General features: G+C 46.7%; 6 protein-coding genes and 1 long non-coding RNA gene across 8 annotated transcripts; 3 read left to right on the forward strand and 4 right to left on the reverse strand.

The window, feature by feature from the left end:
• Window positions 1-9,851: 9,851 nt before the first annotated feature.
• On the forward strand, window positions 9,852-11,309 carry LOC9657488 (pentatricopeptide repeat-containing protein At2g13600). Its single transcript, XM_024661927.1, has 2 exons — window positions 9,852-10,042; window positions 10,104-11,309. Exon 2 carries the CDS (start codon window positions 10,124-10,126, stop codon window positions 11,249-11,251), a length of 1,128 nt encoding a protein of 375 aa, XP_024517695.1. The 5' UTR covers window positions 9,852-10,042; window positions 10,104-10,123; the 3' UTR covers window positions 11,252-11,309.
• On the forward strand, window positions 11,281-13,701 carry LOC9656096 (cleavage stimulating factor 64). The gene is made up of 10 exons (XM_002987972.2): window positions 11,281-11,392; window positions 11,493-11,571; window positions 11,910-12,123; window positions 12,179-12,206; window positions 12,264-12,454; window positions 12,509-12,586; window positions 12,668-12,883; window positions 12,957-13,046; window positions 13,116-13,244; window positions 13,308-13,701. Exons 1-10 carry the CDS (start codon window positions 11,362-11,364, stop codon window positions 13,452-13,454), a joined length of 1,203 nt encoding a protein of 400 aa, XP_002988018.2. The 5' UTR covers window positions 11,281-11,361; the 3' UTR covers window positions 13,455-13,701.
• LOC9656097 (transcription factor PIF4) lies at window positions 13,653-15,788 on the reverse strand. Its single transcript, XM_002988052.2, has 4 exons — window positions 14,164-15,788; window positions 14,041-14,106; window positions 13,918-13,983; window positions 13,653-13,867 (listed from the first exon to the last, which is right to left on the reverse strand). Exons 1-4 carry the CDS (start codon window positions 15,283-15,285, stop codon window positions 13,793-13,795), a joined length of 1,329 nt encoding a protein of 442 aa, XP_002988098.2. The 5' UTR covers window positions 15,286-15,788; the 3' UTR covers window positions 13,653-13,792.
• Window positions 15,789-17,523: 1,735 nt separating this feature from the next.
• Window positions 17,524-20,885, reverse strand: LOC9657489 (pentatricopeptide repeat-containing protein At4g02750). The gene is made up of 6 exons (XM_024661948.1): window positions 18,741-20,885; window positions 18,615-18,658; window positions 18,487-18,553; window positions 18,129-18,424; window positions 17,937-18,000; window positions 17,524-17,872 (listed from the first exon to the last, which is right to left on the reverse strand). Exon 1 carries the CDS (start codon window positions 20,767-20,769, stop codon window positions 18,826-18,828), a length of 1,944 nt encoding a protein of 647 aa, XP_024517716.1. The 5' UTR covers window positions 20,770-20,885; the 3' UTR covers window positions 17,524-17,872; window positions 17,937-18,000; window positions 18,129-18,424; window positions 18,487-18,553; window positions 18,615-18,658; window positions 18,741-18,825.
• A 116-nt stretch (window positions 20,886-21,001) lies between these two features.
• LOC9657490 lies at window positions 21,002-22,342 on the forward strand. Of its 2 annotated transcripts, none has more exons than XM_002987973.2 (7): window positions 21,002-21,214; window positions 21,288-21,421; window positions 21,481-21,551; window positions 21,622-21,896; window positions 21,952-22,026; window positions 22,081-22,143; window positions 22,213-22,342. In XM_002987973.2, exons 1-7 carry the CDS (start codon window positions 21,113-21,115, stop codon window positions 22,258-22,260), a joined length of 768 nt encoding a protein of 255 aa, XP_002988019.1. In that variant the 5' UTR covers window positions 21,002-21,112; the 3' UTR covers window positions 22,261-22,342. The 2 variants fall into 2 exon arrangements, with proteins under 2 accessions (XP_002988019.1, XP_024517745.1); XM_024661977.1 differs by having other exon boundaries at window positions 21,625-21,896.
• Window positions 22,343-22,719: 377 nt separating this feature from the next.
• LOC9656098 lies at window positions 22,720-23,214 on the reverse strand. Its single transcript, XM_002988054.1, has one exon. It carries the CDS (start codon window positions 23,212-23,214, stop codon window positions 22,720-22,722), a length of 495 nt encoding a protein of 164 aa, XP_002988100.1.
• A 34-nt stretch (window positions 23,215-23,248) lies between these two features.
• On the reverse strand, window positions 23,249-24,513 carry LOC112341591. The gene is made up of 3 exons (XR_002990608.1): window positions 23,999-24,513; window positions 23,413-23,507; window positions 23,249-23,347 (listed from the first exon to the last, which is right to left on the reverse strand). It is a non-coding gene; the product is annotated as an uncharacterized LOC112341591 (long non-coding RNA).
• Window positions 24,514-25,189: the final 676 nt, after the last annotated feature.

Here is a 25,189-nt window from a genome sequence, read left to right on the forward strand (position 1 = left end):
ATCTTTGCAACTGTCTCCCACTTGTAAGCCTGTTCATCCATTTGCCATATAATCACTTCCGAGTAATCATCCACGTCTGGGTAGTATTCTTCATCTTCATCCTCGTCGCGACCAGAAGACGGTGAGCCAGTCACAACGGTATCCACCACAGTCAGCTTGCCTTTGCACAGGAACAGATTGGGCTCCACAATGCGAATGCTTTCCGCGTACTCTTCCACACCATCCGCACCAAAGAAATCCAGGCTGTGAATCTGTCAAGGCTTCAGCTTCCATGTCGTAGAACATGACCCTCAGATACCCGTCTCTGCCACTCTTCGCCAAGAAGCAGAACCTGTTGCCAACCATGACATTGCACGGATAAAACTCAAGGTACTGCAGCGACTCCAACTCCCAGGACCTCCGCCATACCTTCGTCCCGCTTTCGTATATATAAACACCTGTGACTTCACCGAATTCGGCCATTGCTACCACCCTGAACTCTTTTGAGCTGCTTGCCTTGGGAACAATAGCTGCGGTGTAGATGACGGTCTTGGGTGGGATAGTCACTTGGAACGCCTCCGATTTGAAAGGATTGAAGACGTGCATCAAGGCTGGCTTCTGACTAAACCTGAAGAAATCATCCGTGAGAAGGAACAGAGTGGACGAGAACTACACAATAATATCACAGAAAGACAATTGTTCAAGTACCTCTGTCCTCTGAAGGTACAAACAAGGCCACTGTTGGCACTGGTGAAGGTGTGATCGCTTCCACTTCCACCGAGACGACCTAAAGAGCCACACAGGGGTATCTTGAAGCAGGCCTTGGAAACGGCGTTGTGAACAACCAGCGAATCCAGCCCGCCGCTGTTGATCTTGTGCACAGCGAACCAGCAATCGCGTTCTTGGAGGTGCTCCGGCCCAAAGAACTTCATCCAGCTTGGCTGCCTCCTGCGCCGATCTCGCCGAACAGCCAGGGCATTCGATCCCGTGGATGAACAAGACCCGATGCTCGTCCTCCTCTCCACCGGCATTTTCTTTCGCAACGGAAAAACAAAGCTTAGAAGATCTTTTTCTACGCCAAATGAAAATTCTTAAAAATTCTATATATATTCTAGGATATTCTTTAATCGTTGACTAAACATTCTCTTTCAATTCTCTATTATTAATGTTTTAGTAAATTGAGTATATAAAAAAAAGAATTTTGTGAAGAATAATCTTGAGAGGTAGCTTCCAATAGGTATAGCGGCCTCTACCTCTGATCTCATATATAGTTGTCTCTTGAGACGCAGTATTTAAAAGAAATTCGTTGAAGAATCATGAATGGTGTCTTGAATTAAATCATAACTCTTGGACCCTGATTATCTGTTGAAAACTTATCTTTTCAAGTACCATCTGCAGCTGACTGTTTGGGCTGATAGTACGCTCGTCTTGGGCGTGGAGAAGGCAACTAATGGTCTGTACCTCTGATCTCATGTATAGTTGTCTCTTGAGACTCTATCAAGAGTTGTGCAGTATTTAAAAGAAATTTCATGAATGGTGTCTTGAATTAAATCATAACTCTTGGACCCTGATTATCTGTTGAAAACTTATCTTTTCAAGTACCATCTGCAGCTGACTGTTTGGGCTGATAGTACGCTCGTCTTGGGCGTGGAGAAGGCAACTAATGGCCTCTACCTCTGATCTCATATATAGTTGTCTCTTGAGACGCTATCAAGAGTTGTGCAGTATTTAAAAGAAATTTGTGAAGAATCATGAATGGTGTCTTCTGGTAGTACTAAATTTCTCCCAGGCTTGGCTGTCAGAGCTGCTTTAAGATCACAAAACAAATATGTGATGACAAGATATCAACATAGATTATACAATGGCACAAATAGCCCACTAATTACTCTCTTGTTGTGTTTAGCTGGGAAGGCAAGAGGCAACCAACCTTTATGAAATGACTGCAATTCCATGTCCCTGAAAAAACCAACCTAGTCCAGAAGAAACTAGATCTGCACAAGGAAAGCAGCACTGCAAAGGCTATGGACTTCTTTTTAAAGGGAAATCTGGTCAAAGTTCTTGGGGAAAGAGCTCATTCACCAGTGTCACAATGCAGAGGTGCAACAACAAAACACTAAGATCGTCTATGACAGATGTTGACTTGTACCACTCCTAGAATGGCTTCAAGGCCGATCCTTGTCTACACTTGCAACTACACTTATGTCCAGTGTACCACGATTAATGGTGCACAGCTACGACAAATGTTGTACTTTCTCCAGAGTTTTTCTTTCCTGGCCAGGACCGATTCATGCATGTTTGAAACGGTGAGTAGTTAATCGTCACTGTCGGTTGTCGGATCCATCTGAGCCATTGCACTGTCATTATTAGAAAGGTAATAGGGATGGAAGGATGGTGTGATCCAGGTGCTTACACCTCTGGATTGGAATGGGCAGATCGAGGACATTGCAAGGGGTGATGGTGTTTTTGGACATATTTCATTACGAGGAAGTCAAGCTCAAGAGCATGTGTCAGATGAGGAGGGAAGAGGTTCTGGCATGTCACTGCCCTTTGAGCTAACAAGAGCTTGCTAGAGACGTTGAACAAGCTGTGAGGAGGATACAAGGGTGATTCAGAGGTGATGTTAGGTGCCAGCTTTGCCACGTGGTCAACGTCAGTCAAAGGGAGGCTCAAGGGTATATTAAAGCATGTTAGGGTAAGGGATTTAACCTACTTTAGGGCTCACAGTGGAGCAGTGGTGCAGTAGAGCTTTTGAGGTAGCTCGGGGTGGTTGGGTGGTGAGGAACCTCAAGAGGTGGTATAACATAATCTAGGGCAATTAAATCTCTGTTTTTTTGTGCCGGATCATAACATTGATATCAAAGTAGTTGGTTGCGATGGCCGACCAAACTGAATGCTAGAATCCTATTGTCAATAGTGGTGCCGACAATAGTGCCGACAAAGTTATAGAGATTTGGACCATTCAAAATGTGATTCATGAGCTGCGAGCCTTTAATCGAAATCAGTAAGAGATGCAAGACGAGATGCATGGCATGATAGATATCATGTGTGGGCGTGTTGAGGCACTCGAGGTTGGACAGGGTAGCACTCCAAGTAAGCCTTCTTTGGTAGATCGACTCAAAATTCTAATTTTTTCCGGTGATGGTGGTGTGGATGAGTGTCTCACTTGGCTAGCCAATGTGAAGAAGTTCTTGGCTGCTAAGGGAACTCCAGATGCAAAGGCTTTAATGGCTATTCTGATGGTTTTGCGTGATGCGGGTCTTCGATAGTGGAATTGGCTTGAGGAGTCTCATGTTGCGAATAAGAAACCACTAGTGTCTACCATGGATGAATTTGAGGCTACTTTCCGTTTACGTTTTGCCCCTCATTATGATGTGGAGAATGCTTGTACAGAATTTTAACATTTTCAGCAAGGGAAAATGACACTCGGGGACTATATTGAAAAACTTACTCGCTTGATTAGTCATGTTCCAACGAAGGATCCAGATCAGAACAAGTCCTACTTCATTGATGGCTTACATAATGAGAGCATGCGGCAACACTTGCGTCATTCTCATCATACAAAGAGTTTGGAAGAGCTCTTTGATGTGGCTCGTCGACTTGACAATGACAAGCACAAGTCTCACAAGCATTCACGGAGTCTTTCTGTCGAGAATTGTCGTGATGATCACTGTGGACACAAGGATGGGAACAAGCATCACAAGTTGAAGTCAGTGGTGACTACTTCGGATGCAAAAGGGTCCAAGAAGCAGAAGTTCTTTGTAAAGAATTATAGACAGGGTTGTCATCATTGCGGCGAACTTGGATACTACAAGGCTGATTATCCGCAGTTGAAGAACAAACAGTAGGACAAGAAAAATGGCCAATCTTCTTCTCACGGTAAATCAGATACTAAAAAGTTGCAAACTTTGCAGCATGAGGATGACGAAAACGACCATTCCGGTTAAAGGAAGAGACTTTCGATCGTTGCTCATCAGCTCAATTGTGTATGGAACAAGATGGAGCTCGAGGATATGCGTGAATCAGCTTTAATGTTGGAGGGCGTGTTCCGTGGCGATGTAGTGCGGATTTTACTAGATAGTGGGAGCGATGACAACTTTGTTTCGGCAAAGTTTGTTGCAGAGCATGGCCTGGTCACACGCGGAGTTCTTCCATACATAGTGGAAGGTGCAACTACCTTTACTCAGCATTTCGATACTTGTGTCAAGGGGCTAGAAGTGTTGGTTGGCAAAACCACATTTGTGGAGACTTTTTATCTCGTGGATATCCATCATGTGGATCTCATTCTTGGGATGGTGAACGTGGATCCAGAAATAAAGTGGAGTATTAAGCGTATTTCGCTAGAGTATGGTAGCGTTAAAGATGTGTGGTTTGGCGAACCAGTTGTTATACTCTCTACTACATCTTTGAAGTAGGTTTGTCGTAATGGAAAAACGCTTTTGAGTTACTTGCTATTTTTTCATGACTTGGGAGACCAAGGCATGTATGGGGGAGAAGTAGTAGTACGGGATGTACTTGACGAGTTTTCTAATGTTTTTCCATCTGAACTTCCTCATGGATTGCCTCCGTTACGAGGTGTGGAGCATGGGATTACATTGGAGCCGGGGACGCGGCCAATTTACCAACGTCCATTTCGGTTAAGTTATGTGGAGGAGCAAAAAGTTCAATGACAAGTCAAGGAATTACTTGAGTTTGGATTTATTCAGCCAAGTAAGTCTCCGTTTGGTGCTCCAGTCTTGCTTGTGAATAAGAAGGACGGTTCAATATGAATGTGTATTGACTGCCGCACTTTGAACAAGAAGACAGTGAAGGATAAGATGCCGATGCCACATGTGGATGATATTCTAAACAAGCTTGGTGAAGCACGAGTGTTTACCAAGATTGATCTAAGGAGTGGATATCATTAGATTGCAATAGATGATGCATCTATCTCCAAGACAGCATTCAACACAAGCTTCGGACATTTTGAGTTTACAGTTATGCCGTTTGGTTTGACAAATGCACCAGCCACATTTACTCGGTCAATGACGATGGTATTTAGGCATTATCTTCATGAGTTTGTGGAGATTTTCCTGAATGATATTCTTGTTTTTAGCAAGAATATGGAGGAGCATAAGATGCATTTACGCAAGGTTCTTTTGTTACTCTGAGACAACAAACTTTATGCGAAGAAGAGCAAATGTGAATTTGCAAAGTCGGAGGTGGAATATTTAGGCCATATTGTAACATCTAAGGGTGTCAAGACGGATCCAAGAAAGGTGGCTGTGGTGGAAAACTAGCCTACACCGACTACAGTGGCTGAGTTGCACAATTTTTTTGGTATGGCTAGTTACTACTAATGTTTCCAGCATAAGGTTGCAGAGGTGGCTATTCTTTTGACACGGTTGTTATGCAAGAATGTGCCATTCGAGTGGAAGAAGTCACAAGAGGAGACTTTTGTGGCGCTGAAACGATTGTTAAGTGAGACTCCAGTGCTTCACATTGCTGATCCATCGAAACCTTATGAGGTGACATGTGATGCGAGTGGTTATGCATTGGGAGGAGTTCTCATGCAAGAGGGACAACCTATTGCATATGAGAGTCAAACTTTGAATTCTAGGGAGCAACACTATTCCATATATGAGCAAGATTTACTCTCTATTGTTTATGCTTTGCAGACGTGGTGGCACTATCTTTATGGTGCAGTGTTCGTAGTGTTGACAGATCACAAACCATTTGTGTATCTTTTCACACATAAAGAGTTGAACACTAGGCAAGCTCGTTAGATGGTTAAACTTATGGAGTTTGGGGAGTTTCCTATTGAGCATCGTCTGGGAAAATCAAATGTGGTGGCAGATGCTTTATCTCGTGTTCGTCATATGGCGACGTTACAAACACAATTTTGTCATCATTTGAGTAAGGTGGTCAGCGAATTTGGGCAATTGGTTGAGCATGCTCAGGCTCAAGATGCTAAGATACCCTCTTTGCGAGACCAGATGAAAGCCCCTTTCTCATTGGTGGATGGGATTCTCTACTACAATGGCCATGTATATTTGCCATGGGTGGATGTGTTAATTACTCAAGTTTTATTCCACTAAAATCCAGAGGCCGGTCATTTTGGGGGAAAGAAGATGTATGAGTTGATTAAGTGCAACTTTTATTAGAGGAATATGAAGGTTGATATCCTCAAGTATTGTAAATCATGCGAGCTTTGTCATCGGGTTAAGGTGCCACGGGAGAAGTCGGGGGGACTTTTGCAACCTTTACCTATTCCTCAGAGTCGTTGGTGTAGTATCTCTATGGACTTCATCATTTGTTTGCCACGAACACAAATGCAAAATGAGCAAGTATGGGTCATAGTGGATCAGTTGATAAAGTATGTGTGGTTGTTGGCTTTTCAAAAGACTGTCACTACCTCAGACTTGGCTGCGGTTTACTTAGAGAAGGTTTTTTCCTGATTTTGGTTTGCTAGAGGACATCATTAGTGATTGAGATTCAAAGTTCACTAGTGGATTTTGGAAAAGCTTTGCAAAGGTTGTGCAAGTGACTTTGAAACTCTTGAGTGGAAATCATCTTCAGACATATGAGCAAACCGAGCGTGTGAATCAGGTGGTGGAGGATATGCTACATTGTAGCATTGGTTAAAAGCAAGGATAGTGGGATTTATATCTTCCGTTGGTACAATTTGTTTATAACAATAGCCAACACAATGGAACCAAGCTAAGTCCTTACTTTGCCATGTTTGGAAGGCATCCTCAAACAGCGGTGGAGTTGGGATTGCATTTGAGTAAGGACGTTCAAGATAAGCTTGATTCCAAGGCAACTGATTTAGCCACAAAACTTGATGAGATTCTGGTCGTGTGCAAACAGAATTTGTAAGCAGCTTAGGATAGAGCGGAGAAGTTTGCTAATGAGCATCGCCAATTCCAGGAATATAAAGTGGGTGATCTCATCTTTGTGTGGGTGATCTTTCCGTCAAGTGAGCGGTAGAACACCTTAGTGCCTTTATGGACAGGGAAGAGTGATAAACTTTTCTATCGATATGCTAATCCATATAAAGTGCTGGAGCGCATTGGTAAAGTAGCTTATCGGGTGTGGTTGCCAATTAGGGTGAAAATTCATCCAGTATTTTATGTCAGCTAGTTGAAATGTGTACTATCTCGGAGTGACGGGCACAATGCCTCCTTGATGTATATAGCTGTGGATGGACCAAGAGCTTGAGCAGGGTTCCCCAAAAAGGGTGATCACCGGTACAACTTGTCCTTGGGACAAGGACTTTGTTGGGGGTGAAGAATTGTTAGGCATTAGCTTTGACCACGTGGTCAACGTCGGTCAAAGGGAGACTCAAGGGTATATTAAGGCATGTTAGCGTAAGGGACTTAACCTACCCTAGGGCTTATAGTGGAGTGGCAGCGCAATAGAGCTTTTGAGGTAGCTTGAGGGTGGTTGGGTGGTGAGGAACTTTAAGAAGTGGCATAGCATAGTCTAGGGTTGCTAGATCTTTGTCTTTTGATGCCGGATCATAATAGGTGAATTGCTAAACAATATTTCCTTTTGTGGTTATTTATTCCAAATTTTTTTCAGGTTTTCTCTATGACTAGCTTGATGGGATGTATAGTTTACAATACAACTTTTTAGCAGCTGATAAAGAATTCCTGCTAAAAAAAAGGAAAAGCCAAAAGTGCAATGTTATATGGAAATAAGCTCCTTGAAATTACTACCACTCTCTACATATCAGTGAGTATTTAAAGAGCAATGTTTTAATGCATAAAACATATCAAGTTTATTTATAAAAAATTTATGAGGTTGGATAATGGTTTAAACATTCTTGCCAAACAAATTAAAGTAATGGTTATAATGTTTAACATAGTCATTGTCAGTTATGATGGTAAGTGTTTCATTATGCTTTTTGGTTGTGCTTTCTTGGATGTTAATGCTAAAGATGATAAATGTTTAAAATTGTTTTTAGTCCATGAATACAAAAAGGAGTGGAATGTATATAAACATACTAGGATTACACTATAAAAGATGCCAAAAAAGTTAAATGTTAAAAGTGAAAGAGTGGAGTTATAACAAAATAAGCATGGAGATTCTAAATATTTTAAGTCTTCTTTTTTATTTTGCTAGCTTTAACTTTTTTAAATTCCTAAAAAAGCTAAAGCTAATTGGTAAGTCTTGATTTTGAAAATTCTAGCTCTTTGCAAGTTATCTTTTATATTATTAAGTGTAGATAAATTTTTAAACATGTTTATGATTATAAATTTCAATTTGATCAATTGGATTTATAAATAAGAATAACACTACTATAAAGATGAGTAGAAGATTATTTATTTTGAATCTCTTTTATACCAAATGAATATTTCTAAAAAAATGTCTACATATTCTGTAATAAAAAATGAAATGATATGTGAAATAAACACTTTTTAAAATATTTACACATTTTTGTAGCAATCCTTCTTTTTTAGCTTCACAAATGATTGTAGAAGTAGCATAAAGTGGTGACATCATTGAATCTCCTTGCCACTCTTTATAGTGGTAATTTACATAATGTTTCAAAATGGTTATTTTTATGTAGGCAATGCAAATATATTGAGTTCATTTATAAAGAATTTATGGGGTCGAATAACAGTTTCAACATTATGTTCTATTATGGTTTTTAACAGTGCTTTTTTGGATATTAACTTGTTTTTATTAAAGGTAATAAAAGCCTAAAATTATTTTTTGTTTGTGAATACAAGGAGGAATGGAATATATATAAGCAACCTAGGTAAATATGGATTAGGTAAAAATGGATAAAACTATTGGAAGGAGTTCCAACACAGAATTAAACATACTATAATCATACCAAAAAAAATGCTAATAAAGTTAAATGTTAAAAAAATAAGTACAGAGATTTATAAGTATTTTAATTTTTTTGAGTCATTTTTCTTACTTTAAATTTCTTATATTTCTGAAAAATCTGGAAGCTCATTAGTAAAGTCTTAGTCTTGAAAATTCTGGAAAATGTTATATTACACAACGGTATGAAACAAAACTTGCTAATATAAAAGAAATAAAGGAATTATTACTTAATGCACTTGGGAGTCTTGAAAGGAGCTAAAGAAAAAAGGAAAAAGGATAAAAATTTAAAATTATTAATATAAAATAATCATAATTACAGATTATATATTATAATAAATAATAATTTTTGCAACTTAATTGTTTTCATGTTTTGCAAACCCACATTCAAGGCAACAACAACAACTATTTCAAGTCACATGGACCACAAAGGGCATTTTGAGGGACATGTACATAGCAAGGTGGCGGTGATGAAGGGGGATTTAGAGATAGTAGCAAATACTCTACTGAAAAGATACATGCCTTTATGTGACTTTGTAAATGCCTCTTGTATCTTATTGAAATTGTGAGTATGTCATCCACAGTGCTTTCTTCTATCAAGCTTCCAGGAGAAACACCTGACCCTGGACATAATAGCATGTTGTTGTGTATGCTACTATCATGAACTTTCACCACCCATGTGAGGTTTTATCCAGTAACTCTCAGGGAAGGATATTTATTATCTTATGTAAATACACAATATTATTAACACTTAATTATCTGTGACAAAAAGAATCCCGGGTTCAATTCCTGGCATCCCCATACGCTCTTTTATCTTTTTGATCTGTCCAATATGGATGAAAAGGAGGCTATGATCGCGCTGCGATGGGCTGAGAGGTGCGGTATACAAGACGCATCGCCGCTATACTCATCTCTCCTCCGCCAATGCTGCTCCTCGCGATCTCTCCGCCTGGGTAAGCTCATCCATTCGTCAGTCCAGCGAGCGGGGCTTGAAAGCGACACCTTTCTTGCAAATCTTCTCCTTCATATGTATACCGAGTGCGGAAGAATCCGCGATGCATGCTCCGTGTTTGATGCGATTGCCAGGAAGAATGTTTTCTCGGGAAACTTGATGATTGCGGGGTATGCCCGTGCAGGGCATCTGCGGGAAGCGAGGATGGTCTTTGAGGAAATGCCTCAGAAGAGCACAGTGTCGTGGAATTCGCTCATTGGAGCGTTTTCTCGGTCTGGACGACCGATGGAATCGCTGGTACTGTTTTGGACGATGAATCTGGAAGGTGTAAGGCCTAACAGTGTGACTTTCATGGCAGCGATCGAGGCTTGCACTTCAATGGAGGAGATTTCTCACGGCCGGTTCGTCCACGCTGTTGTTCTAAGCTGCGAGGGGGAGGCAAGCGTTGGAGTGATGAACGCGCTCATCAACATGTACGGGAAACACTCGAGAGTTTCCGAGGCGAGGAAGACTTTTGCCTCCATTTGCAAGAGCCACCGGGATGTGATCTCGTGGAACAGCATGATTGCAGCCTACGCTCGAAACGGTCGTCTCCAGGAAGCCAAGGATACGTTTGACGCCATGGATCTCGATCGAAACACCGTGACTTGGAACACGATGATCGGTGGCTACGCACAAAGCGAATCCGCCGGAGCTGGTGCTTTGATCATGCTTGCCTTGATGGACCAACAAGGAATCCATCCAAACGCGTGCACTTTCATCAGTGTTTTCGATGCTTGCGCTCGAATCTCCGCTCTTAGGCAAGGCCGACTCGTTCACTCTCTCTTGCTCGAGGGCCCCGGAGCGGAAGATCACTCGCAACACCACCTCGAAGTTGGAAACTCGATCATCCACATGTATGGGAGCTGCGGCTGCTCTGCGGGGGCGGAAGAAACTCTCCATCGGATGCAATCCCGGACCGTTGTCTCGTGGAGCTCTCTCGTCGCAGCTCACGTCCAGGCCGGAGATCTCTCGTCCGCTGTGACAAGCTTCCACAAGATGGCCATGGATGGAGTCCTTCCCAACGAGGTGACCTTCCTGGCCCTTCTAAGTGCTCTCGGCCACTCGGGCGATGTGAAACGAGGCTGGAGTTTCTTCATCTCAATGCACCACGATTACGGATTGGTGTGGGGAATAGACCATCTCGTTTGCACCGTGGATCTGTTTGGGCGAGCTGGGCTGATCGAGCAGGCCGAGAGGATCGTTCTCAGCAGCTCCTTTGCCCGATCGCCCGTGCCATGGATGGCACTGCTGAGCGCTTGCAAGAGCAGCCGCAATCCAGGAACCATAGAAAAATCCGGGACCGTCGCCAGAACAGCGCTGGAGCTCAACACCGCCAAGTCGTCGCCCTACGTCCTCGTCTCCAACGCGTTCTTGGACGATCTTTCGTACTTTCCCGGCGCCCGGACTTTACCGTACCAACCGCCACCGCCGGCGGCTCCGTTAGTTAAAACCCACCTCGGTTAGTTTGACGAAGAACCATTTTCTAGGGCAGGGATTCTAGGGTTTGTGGCGGCCCAGCGGCAGCGGCAGCGCCATCGCGTGAGGAGCGATGCTCTTGGATTGCCTGCGTAGCAATGGGTAGCTCGCAGCATCGGTGCGTCTTTGGTGAGTAGTGCGCCCGCGGCGGCCGTCGATTCTTTCACTCCTCCATTCTTCCATTTCGCCGTGAGCAGCGCCCTGATTGGGGGTTTTTGTGGTGTGGCAGTCGGCAATATCCCTTACGACGCGACAGAGGAGCAGCTCATTCAAATCTGCGAGGAGGTCGGCCCAGTGGTTTCCTTTCGGTGCGTCAGAACTACACACACAGTGGTTTTTCATCCTCTTTTTTGTTGGAGATCCTACCGCTGTATACGCGACACTACTTCGTTTCAATATGACTTATTGGTCTATTCTTGCGGTGTCTTGTTCTTCGCGTCCTTCGCGTTCTTCCTTCGCTCTTGGTTCTGTGTGTCTAGAGCGTGTGTACAGTGTTGCCTATGGATTCAAAGACCACACTTGTGTTTTTCTTTCTTCTCTTTGATTGAGCCCAAGAAGAAAGCTTGCAGCTCTCTAGTGAAGCTTAGGATCTGACTTTGCGCGTCTTTGAGCTGGGAACTGATTGGAAGTTCTTTTTTCTCTCCAGATTGGTAACCGACAGGGAAACTGGCAAGCCAAAGGGCTATGGCTTTTGTGAGTTTAGGGACGAGGAGACCGCGCTAAGCGCTCGACGCAACCTCTCCGGCTATGATCTAAACGGCCGCCAGCTCCGCGTCGATTTCGCCGAGAACGAGAAAGGCAGCGGCGGTGGCGGTGGTGGTGGTGGTGGCGGCGGCGGCGGCGATAGAAACAGGGACCAAGTAAGGAACTTTTCCCTTCGTCTCTCTGAGGAAAAAACTATGTTTTTGCTTACAGGGAAGGGGTGGCTCGGCAAACAATCCTGGTAAGATCTTATGATAATAAAAACGCGTCTTTTTTTGTTCTGATTCGTTTCGCGCAGGTGATGCTATAGGATTCTCAGCCGCTGCTGCTGCTGCCGGTGTTATGGCTGGAGCACTGGGCTCCCAGATCCCATTGATGGCCACTCAAGGTGGTCAAAACGGTGGTAACCTCCCTGGGAACGATGCTCTCACCAGCCATCTCGCAACCATGTCCAAGCAGCAACTTTACGAAACCATGGTTCAATTAAAGGTATGCTTTTTCCGCGTAGTATTGCTTGACGAACTGGCGGCTTTTGTGTTACAGCAACTCATTCAACATGACCAGCAGCAGGCTCGCCAGCTACTAATAACTCATCCTTCATTGACAAAAGCTCTCTTCCAGGTTTTGTTTAAAGAGGCCCTGTCCTTCTTTCCTTTTTGAGACCTTTCGAGTCGTGAGCTGACATTCAGCTGTGTGTTGCAGGCCCAAATAATGCTGGGAATGGTCCGACTGCCGCAGTCGAGGCAGCCGCCGCTTCCTCCGGCCTCTGCTCCGCCGTCCACATTTATTCCTCCGGCGTACTCGCAGCAACCGGGTGGGATTCCTCAGCAGCCACCTTTGCCGCAGCAGCCCAGGCCTCCTCCAATGCCACCAATTGCTCCAGCTCAATCGATGAACTTCCAAGGTCCACCATTCGGGGTAAATGTTCTTCCTCCAGAAAGTCGTGTTCTTTTTTTTGGTGGAATATTGATCGTTCGTCTGTTATTTCCAGCATCAGCCTCAATTTAGCATGGGTATGCCTTTCCAGTCTCAAGGCCAGCCGCCTTTACCACTTCAGCCCCCTCCACAACATTCTTTTCAGGTATTTGTTTCTCTTCGTAATCTGGCAAAAACAGAAAGAAAAAACGTTTTTTGTGTTGTGTTTTTCCAGCATCCAAGCATGAACATTGGCATGGGGTCCGCGCAAGGACGGGGCCCCGGCATGAACTTCCAGCAGCCTCCGTTTGGCATGGAAGGAGGTCCAGTTTACGGACAGATGCAAATGCAAGGGCCACCGCAGGTTAGATCGATGTTTTCTCTTCTCCTACAAGAAAAACTTACCAAAATCTCTCTTTTCTCATAGCCTCTTCCACTGGAGGTGGAGCAACAGCACCTCCTTCAACAGGTTATGAATCTAACACCGGAGCAGATCAACTCTCTCCCGCCGGATCAACGCCAACAGGTTGTCCAGTTACAGCAGGTGATCCAGCTCCAGCAGTCGATGCGGTAGCACAGGTTTCTTTTTTTGTTTTCTCCCGGTAGAGGACACGTGACGGCCGGAACATTGCTCGAGATGATGTTTCATGGATGCCATTGAGCTCGTCCTGGAGGATGGAAAACCTTTGATTCATAGGATCATTACATGGTAAAATTTACCAATAGGTACCATGTTGCGTTCTTCAAAGCACAACATTAAGGATTTACAATATGAAAAAGAGTGTGAGTGATGGATCGATTAATGGAGAAAAATTCTCTTATCCTTCAGATTGGATTGAGTTTTCAACTAAAAAAGGTAATGGTATGCCCCACAAACTATTTCGTTTGAAGGAGGACCATCCAAAGACGTTATTATAGGGCTGTGTCAGCCTTACTACTGTTTTGCCACGTGGCGCCACCTGGCCAATAGTCGTCCGACGTAAGCACCTGGAGAAGAGTCAAACATTGTGGACCAGAAAAAGTCAACTAGCACCGACCTTAACTTGCAGCTGGAGGAACTTGACGTAATTGATGGCCTTCTCCAGCATCGTCACTAGATCAACCTGAGAAGAACGAAAAGATACTCTTAGAATCTTAAAAAATCTTTTGAAGATCCACACCTTTGTGCTGTTTGGAACGAGCTCTTGCAAGATCTTGAGCCTGTCACTGATCCTCTCCCGGCGATGCTGCGCAGCAAAAGCCTTGGATATCAAGCTTGTGTGAGCGTGTGTGTGTGAACTTACTCTAGCAGCGATGCTCTGGGGATCATTGGCGCTTCCCTGCCTGGCTCGAGGCTTGAAATTGGTGTTGAGCGCTGGAACCCGTGGTGCTTTGCCGCTGCTACTCGAGGCCGCGGCGATTTGCTGCAAGATGAGCTCATGATCGTGGGGAGTAGTTCTTCCTCCGTGGCTGATGTGAATGATAGGCTCTTGCGAGCCCAACGCCACCGCTGCATCAATCGCCCACGCTGGCGACGAAGACGACGATCCAATCTTCTTTTGCTGCTTGCTGGATGCCGCGTCGTGACGATCCTCCAGAGCTCTCCTCTTTCTCGGATTCCGGGGGCCGTCCACCACGGAAGATCTGTTGACGCTCTCGTTGGAAACACTTGTGCTGCTGGAGCTGGGCTTGGCTTTCTTGCCACTGATTATTCCTTTGTCTCCTTGATCCGTGGAACAAGGAGTCATGATTCCGGGATGATTGCTTGTCACGAGCGCGTGATTGGTATCCACATTGTCGATTCTCCTGTTCGGATCGACGGCGTGGTGTAGTGTGGAGCTGGAGAAGGCTGCGAGGAAAGGGTCCTGGTAACCAGCCTCGTCGTAGAGAGTGGGACACGATGAGAGTGGTGTAGCCGCACTTGGAATCTCCAAGCATTGAGGGAACTGTTCGAGCACCGTGCTCGACTGGTGACTATGATGAGATGAGAAGCTCGTGAGAGGGAGCGAGAGGCCTGGTTCCAGATTCGAAGGGAAGAGCTCGAGCTGGGAAAAGTCGGTGGCACTGGGAGGAAATTCAACTGGCATGGCGGCGGCGCTGTTGCTGCTGCTGCTCTCGATTTGCCACGACCTCCATCTCAAGAAGTTGATCCACTCGTGGTCCGAGAGAAGGTTGATGGGGTGTGGATGATGCTGCTGGTGATGATCGATGCCGAAATCCAGGAAATGGTTGCTTGACCCTCCGACCACATCCTGGTGTTGTGGCGGTGGTGAAGAGAAGCAAATCTCCGAGTCAAGGCTGCCCTCTCGGCTGGTGGAGCAGCTGCAGCTCGGATCAGGAACTTTGCAAATTCTCGTCTTGTGCTCGTCCTCAAATCCTGCTCGGGTGCAATGCTCGACCGCCCACGATGCTGCGGCCGTGGCCATGATGATCGATCAGAGACAAAGAAAAGAACCCAAAAAAAAGAAGAACTTCTAATACTTTAGCCTGCAAATACCAGAAATCCCAAGCAAGAGCAATTGAGATAAATCAAATCTCGAACGGCAGCAAAGTTTCTTGCATGCACTGGTAAAGATCACGCAATCTATCAAGTTCTTGCTGAAGAAAGGAGAAGAATCTCAAAGAAGCCCAAGTGGCAAATTGCTGGTCCTAGAGTTTAGACACACACCACTACTCTGGAGCAAGATCAGCAGCTTATAACATACGTAGCTCACAGCGCAGTGAATCTAGAGCGAGGAGAGGAAAGGAGAAATGGCGTGCCCAGTGGCAGTGCTGTTCCACTCAATCAAAGCACACGGGAAGGAACTCAAAGGAGCTAGCCGGCATTGCCTTCGCGATGACAAGCAAGAACACTTAAACTCGCTGGCTGGGAAAATAAATTCTCCTGCTTTGTGGGGGCACACAAGTGAAACGCGTGCAAGGAGTTGCAGTCTGCAGCCCTAACGCGCCCTTAAATCTGGACACACTTTGACAAAATGCCCACCCTGTTTCATTTCTTCTGTCACCCTTTCTTAGTTTTTCTTATGGTAAATTTACCCTCAAAACTGCTTCTTGGGTGTCATTGTTTTTGAGATCCATATGTTTGACGAGAAGAATTCTCGCGTTATAAATCTCTGGGAGTTGAATCCATTGTGTGATGTCTCCTACCCACCAAATAACTTCCATCTTATGTATATTCTTTTGTAAATGTGGGATCATGTGGAATAATTGGGAACCCTAAATTAGACAACCGACATTTGCTTAGTGAATTAAGAGCAAAGTGCATGCACTCATGGTTAAAGATGTTTAAGACTATGTAAGACATGCTCAACATGTTAGCAGCTCCAAACTTTAAATTGTTTACTCTTTGAATTCATCGACATTCCATTTCCATCGTGGTGACACAAAGTCCCTCCAAACTAGAAAGAGGGAATTTTGGGGCAAGGATCACTGCGGTGGAAGCGCAAGAGATCCAGATGGACAGCTAGGCAGGGAGATCACGCGCGCGAATCTTCTTCGTGGTCTCTTTGAGTGTGCACCATGAAGCGTTCTTCTTCTAATTTTAATCCAGATATGATATCAAAACGTTGCAATGCAAATACTAATTAACTTCTCTGATTTTTACCCAACATTTGTCCAAACCGGCAAGACTGTGCCAGTCAACTTACCACGCATTTTATAAATCCAAACTTGCTGCAGTAGTAGTAATTGCAGCACTAAACCCAATGGGAGACAATGGTGAACTTGGAGTGATTGGTAAATCATACACACTTACACACAGAAGGAGCTCTCCGGTTTTCGAGAGTGTTTGAATTCGAGACCTCGAAGAAACATCCCCCAAGAAGAGCGATCATTGATGAGTTGCTCAGAGCCTTGTTACGATCCGATCTCTCTTCAAAAGCAAACAACGTTGCTCTCTTCTTGTTTATGGATGCCGAAGGGTCTTCCGATTCAACGAGAGGGAACATTATAAGATGAAAACTTGTGTGCCCACTGCTTGTTTCGCGCAAGAAGGTCACTGCTCATTAATTGCAATGTCTTGTTTACTCGGAGCTCTACGTGTTTACAGTACAGACAATGTTGTCTCGCTGCTAACAAGTCCACCCCTTCGTAATTTCTTCATGGCCATCAATGCAAATGGCATAGAATATGAAACCATTCAAGCTGTTTGCCACTTAGCATCAACATCATCGACTCCGCGAAATTCACTTTACTAAACAGCTCGGTGGAAGGAGATGCCCCAATGTCAAAGCCATGGATAAGGCATCTTAATTCCATGGGTGAAAGGTGGCGAGCTTGTTGCAATGTTGCATGTGGTGCGTAATCCTTGCCTAGAGTCTGCACAGCAGAGGTGAGAAGCTACATTTTTCTACAAACCAAGCTTTGGCAAGTTGCAAATTGATCCCTGGTATCACTTTGTGATTGATAATCATGATAATAATGATAATCATGTCCATTTGGGGGAGCTTAGCGAGCATTTAGCAGATGGCACATGTTGCAAGATGGATCTCCTGGAAAACAAACAATGCCCACAAGGGGGATTTGGGTTTTCAAAGTGTTGTTTGTACGTGTACTTTCGATTCCGGGCACAATGAATCTGCCATGTAAGCCACAGAACAACAAGTTGCTCGGATCAGATAGAGCCAATCTCCAACTATTTTTTGCCCAAAATATCGTTCTTGGAAGGAACTGGAAGATCAAATTTTTATAGAAGATTGCGTTCACGAGCTCTACAAAAAATTTCCAATCCCCACGAAACAAATACGTGCACACATGCACGGAAAGGTAAGCTTCACGAGTTTGCGCAACGCTGACGTCACGACCTACCTGCGTACGGACACGGCATGTTTGGTGGCCGCGAGACACTGAGCGGGAATGCCGGCCGAGCCCGCCACGTGGACGTCTCATCGGCGTGTGCTCGCAAACGTGTGCGTGCGCACGTCTATACTTTCATTCCCCTGTACTTTTTTTCGCTTCTCACTCGGCCGGGGACGAAGGGGAGATTCCCACGATCTTCCAAAGGAACTGAGATTGCTACAGTCGATAGAACGAACGAAGTGTAAACAAAGGCTATCATCCGTGAAGAACTAAACAATACCTCTTTCACCGCCGCTGAGAGGAGAAAACTAGAAAATTTCTGGCGATTGCTCGAGTGGTGGTATCTGCGAGAACACAATATCAAAGTGCGCGCACGTCAGGCAAGGAAAAGAGCTGACACAGCAAATGGAAGGAAGAAGAAGACTAGACAAAACATAAAAACCTCTCCCTCTCTCTCGAGTTCTATACTTACGTGACGATGGAAGGCGTGGTTGGCGCAGTGTAGGCCACACAAAAGAGCTGGAATATGCGGCTGCCACCGCAAATTCGCATGCTCCATTGTCCTGTACCGCCAGTGCTCTAAAAACGCAGGAAGAAGATCCTTCTCGCATGCCGCTCACAGTCATGGTGCTCTTAAACGCTGGTCTCTTGTCCCAACGCAGCTCCAGCAATTTAGCGCTGGATGGCTCACCCTTTTAGCCAAGAGCCGCGGTTTGGACCGTGTCCCAGGCTTGGAAGCAAAGATCCCAGAGGTTTTATCCTCCCCTCCTGCCAAAAAAGCCATGCTTGTGATCCGCGAGGTGTCGTGAAGGTTCTAGACAGAAGCTCACCTTGCATTAAGAGGCCGAGTTCGTCAATCCCTCCAAGTTGCAGAGAAGCTGTCCAAAACAAAACAGACTGCCACTAAAGTCAAGTTTAACCAGCCTTTAATGAGCGAGTTTTAACCGGACAGACATACCTCACCGACGGAGAGACGGACCCATGCGTTTGGATTGAACGGACCTGGAAGAAACCATGGAAGTAAAAAAATTGCAAAAAAAAAAAAAAAACAAAAAAACAAGAAAATCTTAAAAAGTGACTCAACCTGTTTTGGTATGTCCAAGCCCATCCCTCGACCTGGCAGTAACGAAGAAGAAAAACAAAAACGTATCAGCGAGAGCAAAAAGATCTCACGGTGCTGCAAAGTACATGTTGGCCAGCACCATAAACGGCGACGAGGTTTTGCTCCGGTCAGTAAACTCAAACGCATTCTCCGCCATCCGTGTGCCTCGACTTGGATCAAGGTGAAGCCTGCAAGCTCCCAGCAAAGTCCCCCAAGCCACCGAGTTTGGCACGAAAGGCATGATTTTGACGAGCTCCTCGGCGTCGCCAAGCCGCCCGGCTCGCCCGAGCGTATCGGCCAGGCAGCAGTAGTGCTCTCGCACCGCCACGACGCCAAAATCGCTGCTTCGTGACACGAAGTAGCAGCAAGCCTGGTCGAGCAGGCCGTAATGGTTGCACAGGCTGAGAACTATGACGAAAGTGATGGCGTCCGGCAAGCATCCATCCAAGTGCATGGTGTGGAAGAGCTCGAAAGCCTGCTGAGCACCATCGCCCTTTTGGACGTGCATTGCGATCACGGAGTTCCACGAGATAACGTCTCGCACTGGCAAGCGATCGAATGCGTCCTTGGTTTCTTGCAGCTTCCCGTGCTGCATGAAGGCCCCCAGCATCGAGTTGCAAGCGTGGACCGTCTTCTCTGGCATGGCTTCGTAAGCCTCGACCGCCTTGTCGAGAGACTTGTTCTGTGAAAATGCCGCTATCATCGAGCTCCAAGTGACCGAATCCCTCTCGGGACACCTCCGGAACAAGAGCTCCGCCTCCGAGAGCTCCCCGTGATGCGAGCTCGCAGTGATCATCGCGTTCCAAGTCACTACATCCTTCTGCGGCATCAAAATGAAGAGACTTCTAGCCTCTTCCAGCGTCCCATTCTGCGCGAAAGCCATGAAAACAGCGTTCCACGAGGAAACACTTCGTTTCGGCAAGAGCTTGAACGTAGAGCTTGCTTTCTCCAGCTCCTTGTCCTGCATAAAAGCCCCCAGAAGCGCATCCCACGAAAGAATGTCCCGTGTCACCATCTTGTCAAACACCGCCTTGACGTTCTCGACGTCTCTCTTCTGGGCATACGCCGCAATGAGCCCGTTGTAAGACGAAACATCGCGCAGGGGCATGGAATGGAAGATCTCCACTGCCTTGTCAGTATGACCCTTCTGGGCATACGCCGCCATCATCGAGTTCCACGATACCACGCTATGCCGAGGCATCTGATCAAAGACAAGCTTTGCCTCCTCGAGCTGGCCACCATGAGCAAAGATCCCAACGATGGCAGTCGAAGAGATCACGTCCCAGAGAGGCATCCGATCATACATCGCTCTGGCCACTTCCAAATGCCCATTCTCGGCATAAGCCAAGAACATCGAAGTCCACAGCACCACGTCTCGTCCAGAGAACTCATCGAACACTCTCTTCGCGAGCTCGGGAGCTCCATCTTGGGAGTAGCCTTGGATGATCGCGGTACAGGACACCACATTCGTCTCGGGCATGGCGTCGTACACGTTCCGTGCCTCGGCAGTGTGGCCTTGCCGTATAAGCCCCGCCAGGAGCGCGTTCCACGAGAGGCAATCGTGCCCGGGCGATCGATCGAATGTGGGCTTTGCTCGATCCAGCTCGCCGCTGTGGAGATAGGCCTGGAAGATGGAATTCCACGACGAGAGCGATCGCTCGGGCGAGTTCTCGAAGCACGCAGCCGCCTCGGCAAGGTCCCCATTCACGGCATTTGCAGCGATCATGGAATTCCAGGACACGGACGTCCTCCCAGGCATGAGGCGAAAGATCACCCTGGCGCTAGGGATCCCTTCGTGCTGCGCGGCGCCGTGCATCAGCGTCGTCCAGGTGAAGACATCCCTGCGCGGCGCGCGATCGAACAGCCGGCGCGCCCCGAGAAAATCCCCATTGTTGGCATATGCCGCGATCATCACATTCCACGACGGCGTAAGCGCCGGCTGCTGGATCCCATCGAACACGGCCCTAGCGTCGGCGATGCTGCCGCATTTGCCATACATCTGGACGAGCATCGTGTGGAGAACGCGATTGCCGTGGTAGCCATCGCCGAGGAGGCGCTCCAGCCGCGCGTGGAGCGCCTTACAAGCGCGTAGATCCTTGGCGCTGCCATAAACCCTAATTGCCTCGCAAATTCGAGACCAGCAAATGGTCGCCGTTTCGAACCCTTTCCAGCGCAGGTTAAAAAATGCGGCTTAAAAATTTTAAAGGCTGGACAGTTAAGCTAATTAAACTGACGTGGTTAAGCGGGTTTAGGGCAAGGTGGGAAGAACACTGTCACACAGGGGAGAGTGGAGGAGGAGGAGGGCAAGGCACTGCCGGGATTCTACCGCTACAGATGCTACGCTGGATCAATCCATGCATCGCAGTAGCAGCGGTGTCCGGAGTGGCGGGAGGAAACAGGGCACGGTGAGGAAGATCCCAGCGGCTAGGGCGGCGGCTTCGCAGCGTAATCCACAGGTATGGCGGCTTGCTTGGAGGCTCTCGGTGACGTTAGGGTTTTCTTGTTCTTGCCAAATCCAATGGCGCGCAGGCCGAGCACAGCAGCAACGGGATGTATTCCGATCAGATAGGCGTAGCAGGCAGCCGGAAGAGGCCCGTGCGCGAGCGATTGCACGGGATTTCTGACGGGATTGCTTCCGTGGGACGACAGAGCGTGAACAAAAGGTAGATTTTTTTCTTCGTGGGCTTTCGGTGTTGAGCTTAACTAGCGTGATTCTGTGAAGGCAAAGGCAGGAGGATGGCAAGTGGAAGCATGATCTCTACGCCGACGAAGATGGAGATGACTCTGGACTTGGTATGGTCGTTTCGTTTCTTATTTTTTCCTGGGCTCCCTCCATACGTCAGTTTGCTGCATTGTCTCGTAGAAGGCCAGAGCGGTACTCAAGATCTTCGCTTGCGATTGACGAGAAAGAATCCCTTGCGGAGCTCCAGTGGAGGAGGAGGAGGAGGAGCTCCACCCATGAAAGATCTACGTGAGAAGCTGTCGGGACCAATCCCACCTCCAGTGGCTCAACCCGAGAAGCCTCGTCACAGGCTGCCCTCGACCATTGTCCGCGGTAGCACTGCTGCCTCGGCGTCAGTGGCGCCGCCGAGGCCTGTGATTCCGCGCAGCAATCCACCACCTCCGAAAATCCAGCCAGTAAGTAGCAAAGCCACACATATCCATGCTCGACGCTCATCACTTTTTTGTGCAGGCCTTGGAAAGTGTTGCCTCGTTTTTGACGTCTTTAGGATTGGAAAAGTACTTACTAACGTTCCAAGCGGAAGAGGTGAGTGATAGAATCCACTTTGGAAATTCCGGGGCTAAATGATGGGTTTTGCAGGTCGATATGACAGCATTGAGGCATATGAAAGATGAAGATCTCAAGGAACTGAATGTTCCCATGGTAAGAACCCACCCACTGATTCTTTCTTCACTTTTGAGACACATCTCATCCTTTCTTCTGGATTGGTAGGGACCAAGGAAAAAAATTCTTCTTGCGCTGGGTAATCGTGCTTCATAGGTACCCAAAAGCTCCAGTTTCACTGCAGATGTTTTAATATTTGTTGCTTACCAAGAAATGTCACTCTTTTTTTTTGTGTTTCCTTGTGAAACTTGCGTCCTAGCCCAGCCCACATTTCTGTTGGCTGATCTAACTATCTTTGTCAGTTTGTGACTTGGACAGAAAAACGGCAGCGCATCGAAACTTGGTACTCTCTCTCTCTTAATTTTTTTTTCTCTCGCTTTCGTTTTCTCTTACTATTATATAAGTTTTAATTAAAGCATGTTTGTACAGGAAATCTCACACCAGCAAATCTCACTTTCACGCTATATGGGGTGGTCACACATAACTGGAAACAAGGATCAAAGGTCGGTCTCAGTTTGGAAACGCATCGTAAGCAACAGGAAACAACAGTTAAAACAAAGATCAACCGCAGCATAAAGAGCACAGGTCGATCCGGAGGCTCGCTCGCTCGCTCGCTCAGTCGTAAGGCCCGTTGGGATTGAGCTGCTTGAGAAGGCCAACGTACGTGAGATAGAGAACCCGGTCCTTGGCCCCGGTGCGGTGGCGGCGGGTGTGCTTGCAGAAGTACTTGAGCTGGTCGAGCGTGCAGAGGCCGAGCGTCTGGGTGAGCAGCAGGAAGAGCCAGTTGATGTTGCGCTTCTTGGCGTCGATGACGGGCTTGACGCAGTCGCACTGGCGGCACAGCGAGCAGTCGAGCAGCCGGGGGGACGTCCAGCACTTGGGAGCGCGGTCGTGCATGGAGTCGCGGTAGCTGATGAAATAGTTGTTTACCTGCATGAAGGCGTCCCGGACGTCGAGGTCCACCATCTGGGAGCCGTCGCAGCGCTTGCAGATCACCTCGCCGCGGATGCGAGTGATGGCCGAGCTCCAGAGGTAGTCGAGCGAGTGGACATGGGCGCGGTACTCGCTGGCCCACGGGAATGGAGCGGGGATTCTCTCCGACTTAGGCATGGTGGTGGTGGCGGCGGTGGCGGTGGCGGGGGTGGCGGCGGAGTGTGGCGATGAAGCTGGCGGCGCTGGCGTTAGAGATGATGCTCCAAGCTCGCGGGGGCTTCTAGTCCTGCTGGGTGGAGACAGTGTGAGCCTGAGAGATTCGTCGTCATCAAAAATTGGCATATGGAAGGAGGAGGTGCAGGATGATTATGGTACCGTGTTAATCAACTTGTGGGATGGAATATAAGCTTGGTGACGAAGGAGCGTGCGTATGGGTGTCGTGATTGTGCGTGTGAGAGTACCCTCACCTCCTGCAAGGAAGAATATTTCACTGCCACCAATCAGCCACTTTGTACAGAAAAAAGAGAGCGCGGGGAAGAGGAAAGAAGGCCTTGCATGTAACATGAGGCGATCGATCCGGGCACGCTGACAAAGGTGGGGATTATGGAAAACAGGTATGGCACGGAGGAGAGAGAGAGAGAGCGAGCGAGAGAGAGGAGAGCTCTGAGATGATCTCTTCTCTCTCTCGTGATCCAATTCGCAGGGAGGAACTTCTCGGCGAGCTAGAGATGGATTTCAAGTTGTGGATCGAAGAAATCGTGCGGGGGCGGCCGTCTCTTTCGATCTTTCGTTCCACGGGTGGACGCTTTTGTCGTGGGGCGCCGTATCACTTTCAGTGTCACAAACACATTCAAACACTGGCACTTCGAAGAAATAGTGTGGGTCTCTCGCTCACATCAGAAGCTCTCCAGGACAAGAGATCACCACTCGAGAAAGAGCTGCTCTCAGCATGATGCTATACCTGAGGAAATATCTTTCGGTTCGTTTCGTCGTAAGTGGTGGCGCTGTTCCGTCCCGGTCGCAAAGTATGGAGCAAGCAGTGGAAATCAAACAGCACTATCTGGCTAGAATCACTTTCTCCTCCTCTTTTTTCTTCTTGTGTTCTTTAGAGGAGAGGAAGAGAGGATGCGATAAGAGAGAGAGAGGGAGAGAGAGAGAGGGAGGGAGGGAGGGAGCGAGCAGAGAGACAGAGGCGAGTAATCTTCCAATTTTGTCGATCACATCATCTTGGCTGCTCCAAGATTAAAATTTGCCGCTTGCGGCGAATCGGAAAGCCAATCGCTCTGCAAAGGGGTAGCGACTGCAAATTGCAAGACAAGTGGCTATAAGAGCGAAAACAATTGCCGCGATCGAGAGGTAAGAAGCCAGGCATAACACCGAGAAATATTTATAGGGAGGTGGAATTATACGGGATAACGAATCAAGAGCGAGCAAAGGCTTCTTACCTTTCTATCGCTGTTCTGTGCCTTCACAAAAAAAAAAGGAAAAAAAAATGTTAAATTCACAAAAAGGTAGCTTTTTCTCACTCTTAACCATTCCATGTTAAAATGTTGATTCTTTCCAAAGTGACACTGTTAACAACGCCTACTTAGAAAAATCAAAAACTCAAGTCTTAACTCCAAGATGTAAAACTAAAAATTTACCATCACAGTGAAAAAAAAATAGAACCCCAAGAAAACATAAACTCTATGCTTGTCACATATTCTCTAGTTTGGTAAAGAGTCAGACAAGGGACCCTTAAACTTGAGCTCACTTTTACTTTTGAATGCCTGAGAAATAGAGCTGGGGCCATGGATTTTTGTCATGTGAGAGACTTAGTTCATGGTTGTTTGGGCTGATTTTTTTATGCTATATATATATATATGGTGTCTGGATTGGGAAACCCTAAACCTAAAACCTATCCTAAGAAGAGAGATAAAAAAGGAAAAGTTCCAATGAAGCACGATTGTTCTTTCCAGCTTGGAAAGGAAAAAAAAGCCAATGCAAGTCAATTTATTCCATGGGCGTGCGGCAATCCTACGGTCGCAACACAGGCCTCTCGTCGGAACGAAACGATTCGCGGAATATTCTACGCCCCCCGGCAGCGCGGCAAAAAGGGTCACATTACTTTTACTTGATCGTCAAGACAGCGGCCTATCCACGGTGCTTATAA

The sequence above is a fragment of the Selaginella moellendorffii genome, unplaced genomic scaffold, assembly GCF_000143415.4.
Source record: "Selaginella moellendorffii unplaced genomic scaffold, v1.0 SELMOscaffold_86, whole genome shotgun sequence".
Taxonomy (NCBI): domain Eukaryota; kingdom Viridiplantae; phylum Streptophyta; class Lycopodiopsida; order Selaginellales; family Selaginellaceae; genus Selaginella; species Selaginella moellendorffii.